Source organism: Ammospiza nelsoni, chromosome 1, assembly GCF_027579445.1.
Source record: "Ammospiza nelsoni isolate bAmmNel1 chromosome 1, bAmmNel1.pri, whole genome shotgun sequence".
NCBI lineage: Eukaryota > Metazoa > Chordata > Aves > Passeriformes > Passerellidae > Ammospiza > Ammospiza nelsoni.
In genome coordinates this window covers 150303160-150317869 of record NC_080633.1, presented here as the reverse complement: position 1 = coordinate 150317869, position 14710 = coordinate 150303160, and the positions used below count along the sequence as shown (strand labels likewise).

General features: G+C 37.4%; 1 protein-coding gene across 3 annotated transcripts in view; it reads left to right on the top strand.

Annotated features, from left to right (window-relative positions):
- The window catches only part of PTK2 (protein tyrosine kinase 2), a 129512-nt gene that overhangs the window by 82946 nt on the left and 31856 nt on the right, over nt 1-14710 (top strand). For 2 of the 3 annotated variants that reach the window (XM_059477578.1, XM_059477586.1), the window contains exons 14-17: nt 5812-5868; nt 8281-8378; nt 11025-11109; nt 13494-13594. In XM_059477578.1, coding sequence (XP_059333561.1) covers nt 5812-5868; nt 8281-8378; nt 11025-11109; nt 13494-13594 — 341 coding nt within the window. Of the gene's footprint in view, nt 1-911; nt 996-2138; nt 2157-5811; nt 5869-7216; nt 7238-8280; nt 8379-11024; nt 11110-13493; nt 13595-14710 lie in introns of all 3 variants that reach the window. The other variant, XM_059477570.1, reaches the window with a different exon arrangement.

Sequence of the window (14710 nt, the reverse complement as noted above, 5' to 3'; positions counted from 1 at the left end):
TGAAGAGCTACCAGCCCCAAGATGCAGGTTTTTTGTTTAATTGGCTTTTTAAACCACTTCTCATATTTCCTTGGGGAGAGGAAAAAGGGGAAAGCAGAGAGGAGCAAGCAGGTAACAAGAGAAATAAAAGGAGCAGGTATCACCTCAGGTGCTGTGTGTCATCTTGTGTCCTTCTTTCTCACCTTGTGTGGCTTCTTTGTATTTTTTCCTACTCCAAAATTTCCCTTGTCCTAATGAGCACTTTGCTAAAACATTGTCAACCCTGCAGTGGGGTGACTGGGAAGGAGGTAGTGAGGGTGCCAGAGGTCCTTGCAGAGCTGGAATATCCATTGGCAGGGCAGGTCTGCACTGAGAATAAGACTGGTGGCAGATTTGAAATCATAGAATCTGTCAATGCTGTATTTCAGGGGACAGGGAAACCATGTTTTCCCTTGTTCTGTGTAACCCTGCTTATGTGAAATACTCCTATGTTGTTTTAAGGGTTCAGAGAGTCAGTACGTACATGTTTAAGTCTGGTGATTGCCACTTTAGCTGGAATACAGCTGTCACACAAGTCTGACAGATCATAGATGACAAACTTGGAAAAGCAGGTTGCACTTCTGGGATAAATGTTCTTTGTGTTGTTAATGAGTGGTGTACATAGCTGGCATAATCTGACTTTTTACTGGGTTCTAGTCTTCTAAAAACTGAAATATGAGTTACTGTAGAAAGGAATTTGAAGGAAAACACCAAAAATGCTTTACAGTTTCAGAGACTTTTGTATTTTTGTTTGGGTATACAGAATTTTAATGTAAACCTTTACTTTTATGTTCATTCGTTGTAGATGTTCTCTTCAGTCTCTTTTCTTTTATTTCCAAATAATTTGTTTCTGTTTTTTTTTTTCTCTTTCCTTTTCTTGCCTCTTTGTAAAGGAGTCAATCACTGTCAGCATAAAGTAAAGAAAGCTAGACGCTTTCTGCCTTTCGTCTTCTGTGCCCATGAGTCGCCGCCCAAGGGTACTGCTCTGCTCTTTGTCTAGGCTGCCTTATTAACCCAAAAGCTGAATTTACTAACTCAGTTACTGTTTGTAAACTACTTTAGCCTCAGGTAAACAGAGTTCCAAGAATAATTTTGTTACGTTTTCCTGCTGTTGAATTGGATTTTCGTGCAGCTTGCTGGTCCCCGTTTTTATGGGGAACGTGTTTTCGAACATCGTATGCTACAATGACAAACATATTAAATTATTTTTTTTATATAGTCATGCAGCCCTTGACTGCCATCTTTTTTTTTTGTAAATATATTTTGACTTCATTCTTGGACCCCTGACACAGCATGCTTATGGATGAAACAGAATAGCAACAATAAGCATCAGCTGAGATCACTTTGAATTAAACACGGACTACAGCGATGCTTTTGGCTGCATACTGGTCCAGCACTGGTCTAGACCAGTTTGGCTTTATTAGGGGTAAGAAGAATTTCCTATTATCTGTAGAAACTGTCTAAAATATTTGCCTTAGCTTGTGCCGTGGGGTTTGGTGCTCAGTAGGGCTGCTACAGTACACGTGGAATCTGGTGTTTGTTTGAAATCTTCCCTCTAGAGTTGCTCTCTTTGCCACTTGTTTAAATTTCAGCCTTGCACAAGTAATGCTCTGTGTCATTAAAACTTAGATGGTTCCATTTCTCTCTCATGTCTTGGTGATAGCTCAGGAGTGCATTTCTTCTGGAAGGGTCAACACCAACTCTGCTTTTCAAAGTCCTCAGTGTATGTGCAGAGTCAAGTTGAGCCGACTCATCTGGCTGTAGGAGAGCTGCTTTAAAGTATTGAATAAACCCAGAAATTTACTATTTTTAACAATGCATTAAAAGAACTAATTCCAGTTCCAAATTTAATTTTTGTCTACCTTTGTGTTTGAAAGTCATTAACTCTGTTTCATCATAAAAGCTTCTTAGAGCATATCTCTGTCCCTTGGGTTTTAGGTGAGAAGTCTTAAATTCTGCTGCTTTTCTGGTTTCTCTTGAGTCAGGTATATAAGATAACTACAGTCTGAATACTTTTGGATTACTCATGAATTTAATAGTATATTTTCCCCTCCCCCTTCTCTGTCCCCTCTCTCTCCCCCTCTTTTTTCTCTCTCCTTGCATGCCACCTGGATCTGCAGATGAAATTAGTGGGGACGGTAATATGTTTTCTAGTCTGTGTGTTACTAACGTGCAATATGCAACTCTTATCTCCATATACCACTTAATGCACATTTCAGTAATACATTTTATCCAGCTTTTAGTGTTCAAAAGTGGTCTGCTTTGGGTATTAGCTGATAAATATTGTACTTTACAGGCTGTGCAACTAATGCTGTCTGCTAAACTGGAATTGGAAAAGGAAAAATTCTATTTCAAACACAGGGATGTGGTGGTGCATGTGTTTGCAATGAGACTTGTGACATGATGCAAAGAAGGTTTAGAGATTTGCAAGTGTCCAGTTTGATTGAAATGGTTACATTATCATTAATCTGGTCAGTGGGTGAGATCAGTGGGTGTAACACCTGAGAAATGAGTCTACTGAGGAATGCTTTAAAGGCATCAAAGTGCTCCTTGCATTAAAAGAAGCTGTACAAGATAGATTAATGTAGATTGAATACATGAATATTAACCAGGTTTCAGCTATTCAAACTAATAATTTTAAAGACAGGTTTTAATGTTTGGGGTTTCCTTTTAAAAGCTTTGAAACTTACTACAAAATATTTCACTTCTGAAGACTTTTAAAGTCTTTTTTCTTCTTAAAAGAAGTTGGGGTTTGATTTTTTAAGAGATTTTTGGCTATTTTTCTAAAGGATTTCCATCTGATATTGGGAAGGAATCAAACTGCTGCTACTGGTAGTGTGTACCTTTATTCTTCTAAGTAGGAGTCACAAAGGGCATAAAAGCAATATGCAAAGGAGGGTGATAAGAGGAAGTAGAGATCGTGTCTTGTGACCTTCCTTTCAGTAAAATATGAAGGAAGTTTATTAACTTTTCATCTCCTTCCCTTCAGATATAAGCTAAAGATAATACCACACCATTTTCTTCCTTTTCTTAAACATCAAAAGGACATTTTTTCTGCCATAAATTTAAAAATTATATTTCAGATACTACCCCCTACATAGTTTTTTATTGAAACTTGCCTTCTTTTATAAATTACAAGCTCTGATAAATGGGATAAATTATGAAAAAGAGAAGTTCAAATGTGTGCCTAAGGTCCTGGATTAACTATTATGGATTTAATACCCTTGGATGTTTCTCTCTACATTTAATAAATGAATTTAGATTCAGTAAAGCTCAGATTGGCTTATTCATGTGAGTGATCACGACTACCTTTTCCTGAAAGCAACTTGTTCATTTTGCCATCTCCAGGAATCATAGCAAGTGATGCTGCTGGGTTTAAAAAGTGCAGGAGGGCAGCATGATGAGCCCCCTTACTAAATCTGAGTTTTTCTGGACTTACCAAGGACATCTGGTATCCCAGGATGTGTTCAGCTCTTGAGGGTGCTGTGACACATCCTCCTTTGTGGAGCAGCCTGGAGAGCCCTGCCCAGCTCAGATTTGCTTCAGGCTCAGTGGAGGTTCTGGAATCTCTTAGCAGACACAGTTCTGGCAATTTGGTGACATTCTCAGTCTGCCATGAATGCTGGGCCCAAGCCCCTCTGAGGAGGTCAATTCTCTTTGTTCCAGACCACTTTGAGCACAGCCTGGACTGAATTTTCCTCTAATTCCCAAAACCAATGCCAGACATACATAGGAATTATTTTTTTATATATTTCTCTCCAGATTGTTAAATGTGGAACAAGAAATGTTTGTGTAGTTAATTGTGTACATTTAATTTATTTGGATTGATTATGAAGACTTCTGGTTTCATGATGGTTTTGGGCAATGTATCAAAAGCATGTAAAGTGCTCTGTGCTGCTCTGAGAATGCTTTTAGTATGAATTAACTCATTAATTTAAAATAGAGAGATGAACAAGCCCTGCCATTGATCATGTTCTGAAAGCAGGATTCTGTAACCTAGTGTGAAAAGTGTTTGGGGTTCTTTAAGTGGCACCAGTTTGGTTTCCAGGCTTCAAAAAATTTTCTTAGATGTGTTTACAATATTTTTTATCCAGTCAAGTTTCTAACATAAAGAACTTTCTGATATCTTCAACAAAATCCTATCACAATATTGGAGGAAATCAGAGTGATTTGTCTCCATCATGTTGGGGATTTTTTTAAAGCTTATTTTTAAAATCAAAGGCTTATTTTTACAAAGGCTTATTTTTACAAAAACATTAGTTTGTAATGTAGGAAAGAAAATAAAATACCAAGAAAGAGATAAGTGCTTCTGGAGTGTCCTGCCTGTTCAGAATTGTGCACTGTCTTTAGAATTTATTGCATTTTAATTAGATGATTGTGTTTTGCTATGTCCCAAATAGAAATTGCCTAACAAAATTTAAAATTACATGGAATGTCTCAATTCTGCTTTTACCTGGTGTATTCCTACAGGAGTTCAAAAGAAAAAAACAGCTTTAACTTTATTTAAAGAGTAAGAAACTAGGATCATAAAATTACACTTACTCCCTGAAGTAGGTTGAACTTCAAAGGTTATAGGCAACCTGTACTTTCCTAATTGTTGAATATTCAGTTTGCCTGAAAACTGAGCCTCTTGCTTGTCTGTGTGTGAAATACTGATGAGCCTGGCTCTGGTTTCAGGGCTGGGTTCAGCTCAGGGTCCATCCCATCCTTCTTCCCACTCACTGTGGCTGTCCCAGTCCAAGCCAAGGCTCTGGAATGAGGCCAGGCAGCTGCAGGGATGTATCCATGTGCTCCAGGGCAGATGGGGGAACAGGGGGAGGAAATCATCACTTCCAGAGGCTTTCCAGTGTGTGATCAACTCAAATTAACCACAAAAACTGCACAATAGGTTTGGAAATTACTCAGTTTTGAGAACCTCTCTTTGTGGTGAGTAGAATTTGACAGCCTTGAAGTAAAAAATGAACCCACTGTTGTGGACTGGCTTTAAAACCCCTGGAGGAGTTGATCTGACCTTTAGGAAATGACCTCCACACACTGGAAGTTCTTTAGGACAAGGGAAGGACCTTCTGATAGGACTTGACACCATTTAAACCATTATGAGAACAGATGATGTAAAAATTGCAATTTTAAAACAGATGAAGAAGTGCACTGTCATTCTTCTGAAAATTTTGGGGAGTTGTTTCCAAAACCTGTCCATGAAATCTTGAGTCCTGACAGCAAAACTAGTGGTGAATTTCCACTAAACAAGGAAAATTGTAAGAAAAATGGGGAAGAGAGTGTGGCTTAAAAAGGTCTTTGTGCTCTAGAAGATTCTGTGGTAAATAACTCACCTGGCCACATTGACAGTAGGGGAAGCTGCCCTGGAACATCATTGGTGTCTTCTGCCTGTTTGACATAAAAAATAGCAAACTGTTATTGCCAGTTTATTGAAGGTAAAGCAATTTAACTCGTTCATAATTTTTTCTCATTACTGCAATGGAATTTGCTGTTTAAAAGATTTTAAATCAACAGTTTAGATGGGTCTCAATTGCAAAACTTGAACTTTTTTGAACACAAACGAATCTTCCTTTTCTTCTTTGTTGAGTGCATCTCTGTGATGTAATGCAGTTGGCACTGGGGTCATTATCATATCATGAATTATGCATGAGCAAGTTTTAGTCATGCTGTATTAAATGTGACCCAGCAATGCTGAGCTTGGGATTTGGGACATACCAGCCTTGGTACATTGGAGTTGTTGTTCTGGAATTGTTTTCATCTGCTCTTCCCGAAACTCTTCAATTCCTCCCTTTGCAGAGACTGATGACTATGCAGAGATTATAGATGAAGAAGACACTTACACAATGCCCTCAAGTAAGTGCCATGGTTAACGTGGGAAATTTCCTATCGAAAAGTTTCCTTGGTTTAGCAGGAACTAAAATATTTCAGCCTTATTTAATAAATGTGCAAAGAAAATGTTCTGCTTTCCTGCTGTGATTTCACAGTAAAGTTCTTTTTTTGTCTCAAAATGCAGAATTTTTTTTGATTGTGATGCTGAACATAACCCTTAAAGACTGGATAAGGTCTCTGTGATGAGAGCAGTGTGGCAAGCTGTGTGGATTGCTGTTTGTCAGTATCTCACCTTGCTCTGTGACAGATCTGGTGCTCTCCAGTTCCATGAGAAAGGAACACTCAACTCTACCACATGCAATTTTGTTAAAGATGAAAGACTGCAAGAACAAAAATAGAAATTCAAAGTTCTGCTGACTCTTCATCTTTGAAGTAAAAACAGTGGTGCTGTAGCCACCACAAGGATTTTGTGTTACAGCTTGTTTGAATTATGATACAATCCTAAACTGTCAAGTCATTTAACATGAAAGTCCAATATTCTGATTTTAAAAGCTGCATCTGGGAAATTCCAGTTGCATTTGGGCCACCAAGGATTTCTCTGGAAGCAGACAATCCATTGGTGCAGAATCCTGCCAAAAGCATCAGGTTTGGTCAGTGTGAGAGGGGCGGATGGTGCTGTGCTGGGGCCACAATCTGCTGAAGGACCATGAACTTGTGCAGATTTCTGAGCTCTCCATGGGGCAGAATGGTTCATGATCACTTCAGTGTTTACAGCATTGTTTCCACAGCTGTGGAAAACCTTTGAAAAGCAAGAATATATGTTTACAAAACATATATATATATTTGAACGTCAGTATTTGAAAAGCAAGAATATATGTTTTCCAGAAATAAACTGAGCATTTTTAATATCTTGCAGTTAAGTGACTACATATTGTTTTAACATAGTTTCAGGTTCAAAACATACTGATAAATTATATCCTTTATTTTTGTTAACAAATTAACTTTGTGTAATTTATTCCTCCCCACCCCCCCAACCTTTTTATTTAAATTCTCATGGCAGTAATTACTTGTGGGCCCAGCCCTGGCTGTGCTGAACACTTGAAGATGGCTTCAATGCAAAACCCATGAGATGGGCTGTGGAGGGAAATTCATTAAGTGCTTTGCTGGATTGAAGGGGACTCAAGTGTTCAGCTCCCAAAGGACTGAGTCAGTAAAGATCACAAAAATAGACCTGTGACTTCTAATGTAAACTTTAAATTGCATCAGTATATTTCTTCTTTTTTTCTCTTATGTTGAAAAATGTTTGTCCTGTTTTGATTTTAAGAAGCTCTATCTAAGTAAGCATTTGATTTTTCTCTTAATTGCACTGCAGAAAGCTATGGAATAGATGAAGGTAACAGGAGACCCTTTACCCATCCCTGTATGCTTGCAGTTTGGAATGATGTGGAATTTTAAAGCTTACTATTCACTTTCATTTAATAAACATTATTTATTTATAGTTAAACCAATTAGCTTTGGGATTTTAAAGAGGAAAATGCAGTACTTTAAAAAAAGAGATGAAAAAGGCATTTATCACCTTGTTAGCCAGCTCTACATGACATTACTTCTGTAGTGTTAATGATGTCAAAGTCAAGGTTATGAAGTTCTAAGCTGGTTGGTTATGATTTTTTCTCTGCATAATTCAAGTAGAGGTGAAAACATATACTGTGCATGCTTTTCTGCTATTCCTGGAAGATTTTTCCATGTCTGCTAGAAATTAAATTGCAAATGAAATCATTCAATTGCAATTGATTACATGTTTTGCTGAAGTGCTGAGCCATTTTTATCAGTATTATTCTCAGCCTATTAAACTGTGACATTAACAAAATTGCATAAGGCCACCAAACATCTCAATTTTACTTCAGTTACAATGGCAGAGGTGTAGTGCACTCAAAATTCTGCTCTTTCATTTTGTCTTTATTTGCCATCCTCTTGTTCCTGTATTTTTTTCTTGCAGTTACCTCTTTAAAAGTTCTCTGGGCTTTTTTGATGGTTCCAAAATCTAAACCAGCACATGGTGGAGTCCTCTTAAACAGCCAAAGGGATGTGTGCTGAGTTTAATATCATTGGTGTTGCCTTAAACTGTTTGTGTGCTTTGTCTTTCACCAGCTGTAATTAAAAAGGATTTAATTATACTTATTGCACTGAAATAAGTGCATTGTAATTAAATTAACAATCTCACAGTTCTTTTCCTGTTGCTTTGGTTCAAACTGAGAGGTTTGAGAGGTCTCCACTGTGTGTGTGCAGCATCTCTAGAGGTTGGTGTGCAGCAAATGTTAATCTTAGTTTTTCATATGTGAGACATTCGAGTGACTTACTTTGAGTTTTGTGTCTTGTGGATTATTTCCTTGCCCTTCAGCAGAAACTTAATATTTCAAGTGCATTATATTCTTGTAGCCAGAGATTATGAAATTCAAAGGGAGAGGATTGAGCTGGGGCGCTGCATTGGGGAAGGACAGTTTGGAGATGTGCACCAAGGAGTTTACATGAGCCCGGTAAGCCTCACTTCTCAAAGCAAAATTAGCAATAAAACTCTGCTAGGTTAAAAAAAATTAGAGTATTCCATAGAGGTCTTGGTCTGAGTCTTCCAGAACAAATAAAAATTTGGTCCAGTGACAGTCTTGCTGTCTCTCTCACAGCAAAGCCTAATAAAATTCCTAAGTTCCTAATAAAGTTCCTTAAGTTTTCCTGAAATAAAATACAAAATACTTGGACACTGATCCAGCAAAATCCCAAAGCACAAGAGTCACCTCAGTGAAACCAGGGACTTGTGTGCTCATGAGTTTTTCTACAAAGACCAAGATTTCAGTTCAAATAGACCAAAAAAATGGTGTAAAATAGTAAGAGAAAGCTGCAAAAAAAAGTTAATTTCAACAAAGACCCCTAATAAAATATATATTTCATATTTGAAGAAACTGTTGGAATTTTGATAGATTATGCAATAATTCTTGTGGACAATAATATAGTTCTAACTTCAGCAACAGCTGGTTAGGGTCCTGGGCTGCGTGGGTTAAATAATCTTCAGTGCAATAATTAAGCAAATAAGGATAAATGTTCTGTTTCAGGCAAGTTTGAGGTCTGATCTGATACCTTATTTAGAAAGCACATCTGTTATAATTTGCATTGAGAGAGATTCTTATTTTTTATTTCATTCTGTCCAAGTTAACAGGAGTACCAAGGAATAGTGGTTCACTCACTTGGTGGATGATGGATAAGTCTAGAGCTCTGTAAAACTAATTAAAGACCATTTTCTTATGGGCTGTTGTTTTGAAAATGTTGGATTTTACTCAGGCATTCTTTGTTGAGGTTTTTAAACAACCACCTGTGGATTTATTTTATTGATAAGAATGTACTTCATTTAGGACACTGGGATATGTGAAAGTGAAACAGAACAGTGATGTCATTAAATTTTAATGTTCTGGTCACAGAGTGTAACTTACACTCTGGGAAGAAATCTTAAAATCAATGTAAGATTAGTTCTAATAACATGGTAGTGTACCCTTTATATGTTCAGCTTGAGTGCAAAAATATAAGGGATATTCCTTGCCTTTTGTTCTGCTAGCTCAAAGCTGAATCTCAAAAATTCCGTTTATCCCTGTTCATTGCACCTGCAATGTCCTGATTCAGCATCCACCTCTCCCAGGTATTCCTGAAGGGTCGCAGCCAGCCTCAGGTGTAGGGTGCTGAATGGAAAATGGGTTTATAGCATCCTATTGCTCAGTTTTAACAATCCCAGGAATCCCAGATTGTCTTTAAAGGCTGGTTAACTGTGGAATTAATCCCAAAGTGTCATTTAAAAAACCATTCCCTGCTCAGTACAGAAAATGTGTCCAGTCTGATACATTCTCTCTGGTTTGTCTCCTTATCCAAAACCAAAAGGTCAACAAACCCCCAATATCAGACCTTTTCCAACAATTATTCTTCAAAATATCTTTGCTGTTTTCAGACACTCAGATTCTTCCCTTTGATGCCCCTGTTGGTTAAAGGATATTTCAATACCTTGATGTTTAACACAGGAGAGGGATGGGTCTGGCAGGCATCCAGAGGTCTCATCCCCAGGCTGATTGTTCAATCCTGATTTCATAAGGGAATAATAAAATCATGATTTACCATCAGCTTTTTCAGTTAGTTTACTGGCGTTTGATGTGTGAGAAAAGGATCAGATCAATATTTTCCTGCAAAGTCAACTTGAAGATCTCTTTTGTGAGCAACTTTGAAAATAAGATACTTTATCCTGCAAAATAGAAATACTATTCTAATTCTGGTAATCTTTGTCTGTAAACAGATTTAAAATAGACCAAGCATGAGCAGAGATGGAACATAATTCTGAATCTTCATTTCCTACTGGCCTTAAAAATTGGATGAGGATATTCATCAGTGCTGTAGCATTTTGAGGAAAGGTTCATTTGTAAACTGCTCATTTAACAATGGACAATTCCCAGTTTCCCACTTGGAAGGAGGACATTCAGCCTCTTGAATAAGCCCATTCCAGTGTAGAAACTTAGTTTTAAAACACTTCAGCTGCTCTCAAGCCATCAATAACTTCTCATTTTTGGATATTCAGATAAGATTTTGATTTTCAATACATGTGGTTCAATTGAACCTGGTGTTAAAGCCTTGATCTGACTGACTGTGAAGATAATGTGTAAAAATCTTTGTTTTACTTTCCTTTTTAGTCTGGGCTCACATCTACAGCCAGTCTTTGCTGTGAAAAAGCCACAAAAAGTCTTTCATTTGGCTTTCTGGGTTGCTTGCTTGTATAAGCCAAGTGTGGTTTTTAGGCACATATCTCTTTCTTTACTCTATTTTTGCTAAATATTGTCAAGAGTTTACCTTCCTCAATAGCACAAAAAGTTTCAGTACTATTCAGTTAAACTCACCATCTTTTGTCATAATTTTTCAACAGTTTAACACACATTAAATATTTTCAAGACACATTAGATGTAAATGTTGTATGCAAGTTGTCTTGATTATAGTGGTATTTTAACACAGAAGCTTTCAACATGTAATTTCTCAGCTAAAGTTATTTTTTTTAATAGTAATTTTTTCCAAAGTAGTTTTACCAGACTTCTAAGGGCCGGCTTTTAGTGGGCTGTTTTTGGTGGTTTGTATTTCAGCTATTTCTCAATAATATTTTTCAGGAAAATCCAGCTATGGCTGTTGCAATCAAAACATGTAAAAACTGCACTTCAGACAGTGTTAGAGAAAAATTCTTACAAGAAGCCTGTGAGTATGAAGCAACTTCTTTTGGGATCATTTCTGTAACTTCTCCTTGCAAAGACTGTGGCCACCTATGCCAGAAAATTCTTACACTGATGTAAATATTTCAGTAATATATACCCTGATGTTTTCCCCTCCTACAGTATGTGCCAGGGGACTGCTCTACATCCTTGCATGGCCCATGTGTGTGACTGGATGTGGGTTCTTTGATTTTCCAAATTGAGTGGTGATGTCTGGCTCCTGTAGGGTTTTAGAACCAATTTTGGAACATTTGATGTGATCCTCTATTTCCTTCTTTTTCCTTAAATGAATTTTTAAAAACCACAGCACCTTCTCCACTTTATTGCTTTGGAAGATCAGGTAGTTGTCCTTGCTAGAAATGATCTAACAGAGATCTGCTCTGAAAATTCAGAATTAAGATCTATGCCAGAATAGGCCATTTTTCTAAATAATTGCCCACAACTGTTGCATTCTCCAAGAAACACATTTCATGTGTGGAGGAAAACTTTTTGCTGGGGTGAATAGGAACAGAAACTTTAAAAAGAATATTAAAGTTACTGATTCCTCTGTTGTTTGATTTTGCAAGCAAATTAAGATATGGCACTTAGGCCTTAATTTTTGCCTATTATCCCCTGCTGTTGTATACCTCTAAATGTTGTAAATGTATTGTATTTTATCAGTAAAGTAATTGATTGCAGTCAGATGTTACAATATATTTTATTCACTATTCCTTTATTCAAGGAGTTTTTTCAACTCCTTCAGAAGACCTGTGTTAATAGCTAATGGATTCTCATTTTTGAATGTCATGTTTTTTTGTAAGTTACTGTAATTTTTTCAATTGCATTTCTATCTGTTGGAACAGTAAATACCATTGCTTACAGTAATAACTCAGCAGTCACAAGGTAGGCTGCTGTCTCCTGGCAGTGTAGAAAATAATTGTTCATTGAATGCTCCTTATTATGCTTCAAGTTTGACAGATTAGGAAATGCTGCTGTAGTCGACACATAAATAATACTTTTCAATTTTGATTTAATAGTTTTGCCATTTCTTCTTCCTCTTTTTCATTCTAATTCCCATCTGTTGCCTTTGTCTTGTGTTCAGACTGCAAATTTGCTCAGAAGAGTTGCTTAGTTCACTGAATTAATACATTTCTTTCCTAATATTTTACTATTAAGAATATTAAGATATTTTGAGGTTTGCCTATGGTGGAGTTTCAATGCTGAAAAGATTTAGCAGCTGTTATTGCCTGTATGACATTTCATGTTATTTATTCCCTAAGCTATGCCAATGATAGGGATGTTTACTTTATTGCCATTTTCCCTGTATTATTCATAACAGTAATATTTTGAAGAATATATTATCTCCCATAAAGTTTCTTGTCAGGAAGATATGTTACTAAACTGTATAATTTTTGGTCTTGTAAACACAGTTACCCAAGGATTTTTTGGGGGGGGTTACTGTGTATCCAGAAGTAGAGAGTTCAGAGCTTATCAGACTATAAATACAGAAACACCTCCTGGTTTTAGTTTGTGGTTTGTGTAAAACAGAAGAAAATGGGATTTATTCTTGCCTAACTTGAGGCAGGACTCTTTATCAGGGAAGGCAGGGATAGGACCAGGGGTGATGGGTTTACCTGAAGGAGGGCAGGTTAAATTTGATTTTAGGATAAATTCTGTGAGGAGGGTGGTGATACCCTGGCACAGGTTGCCCAGAGAAGCTGTGGCTGCCCCATCCTTGGAGGTGTTCAGCACCAGGATGGATGGGGCTTGGGGCCTGCAAGGTGGAAGGTGTCCCCTGCCCCAAGGTAGGGGAATTGGAACTGGTTGGTCTTGATGGTCCCTTCCAACCCAAACCATTCTATGATTCTGTGATTCATGTGTCATACTGCATAAAACATACTGTGGCTGTGCTGCCAGGACTGAAATTAGCTCCATGGGACATAAAATGATGTAATGATTAAATAAGATTTTTGTCCATATCATAATCTGGCAAGCATGTTTTTTCCCGTAATTGAATTATACAGACTCTTTTTACCTCCTCTTCCAGTAGAAAGGCACAGATTAACTGGTTGTGCACTGGTTTAAAGGTTGTTTTATAAACTTAGGTTATGGCCATAACCAGATCCAGGCCTGAGAGGCAGAGCCTGACCTGACTGGCACCTTCCACAGCAGTTTGCATTTTTGTGAGTGCAGAACAGCACAGCTCAAGCAATCAGTGTTTGTTTCTACCTGCCCTCAGCACATGGAATGACCAGAAATCACTGCTTGCAACAGTTGTTTAAAGTCTATGATTATCTTCTCTGCTCATGGGCTAAATGCTTAACCAACAGGGGTTTTTTATTTTTAAGAAAGGTTTTATGTGATGCACTGAATTCTTTGCTTTCCTTTCAGTAACAATGCGTCAGTTTGATCACCCCCACATTGTGAAGCTCATTGGGGTTATCACAGAAAACCCAGTCTGGATAATCATGGAGCTCTGTACACTTGGAGAGGTAGGAGAAATCCTCGTGCAGCTCTGCTCTCCTCTCTTTTAGCTCCCAGAAAAGGCTGAAAAAACACTTCACAGTACTAACACATGCTATCAAGCATGATATCATACTCCTTTGCAGGGTTATGGACTCAGAAACAGGAGTGGCAGCTTTTGACCTTCTCCTCCACCGGGGGAACTTCATCACCTCATTCCAGAGTGATTTAGCCAGAGTTTTCAGAACATTCAATTGCAGATCCAGAGTGAGAGCATGACCTTTGTCAAGATGATGATAATGTGATAATCAGTTAAACAGCATTTGCAAACATACCTTCCAGAAGTAAACTGTACATCTTTTATTCTTCCTGAGTAATGCTGCATTTTCCCTTGAAATTTGAATTTCTTATGTTGTTGTTTTTTTTTCCTGATATCTGCAGCAGGGGCTCTAGATAAGATGACTTCCCTCATTATTATGTTTTTTGGATGAATGCTTTAAAGAAAACGAGATCTCACTTTCTATAATCAATTTGTTTTCTTTGAGCCACGTTTCTGAAAATGTGAGCTGCAGTGATACTTCATACAACATTATATGATTGTCATTGCAATTATCAAACTCCAAAATAAAATAGCAGGGATAGATAGAAAAACCTATAGTGGAGATGTAATTTTCTGTGAATAGATTTCCTTTCCAGCGTTCAAATCACTTTTCAAAGCCTTGTTTTGATCCATAAGGACACTCTAATGCCACCTTCCAGTATGTTCTGCCTGCCTTATACTGGGAATAGAGCTGACAAATATTCTGTACTCACATTGGCCACTCTGAGCTAAATACAGTTGTTTTAGCACATATAGGTTAAAACTAATTATTAACATGAATGCTCCTAAAACAATACTGATCAATCTGTGTTTGGGTTGGCCAGGTTCTGTTCAGTTCTGAAGTGATTTAGGCCATAAATTGAGGCTGCACTCAAGGGTAGAAAAAACCAAAAAGTCCAAGAGTGCTTCACTCTGGAACAGCAACAGCAGATGCTTTTCAAAAAGAGACTGAAAGAATGCACAGTTATTTTACAGTTAAAATATTAAAATTACAGTTATTTTTTAGTTTAACAGTTTTCATGTAGAAAAACTGTGCTTGAATTCT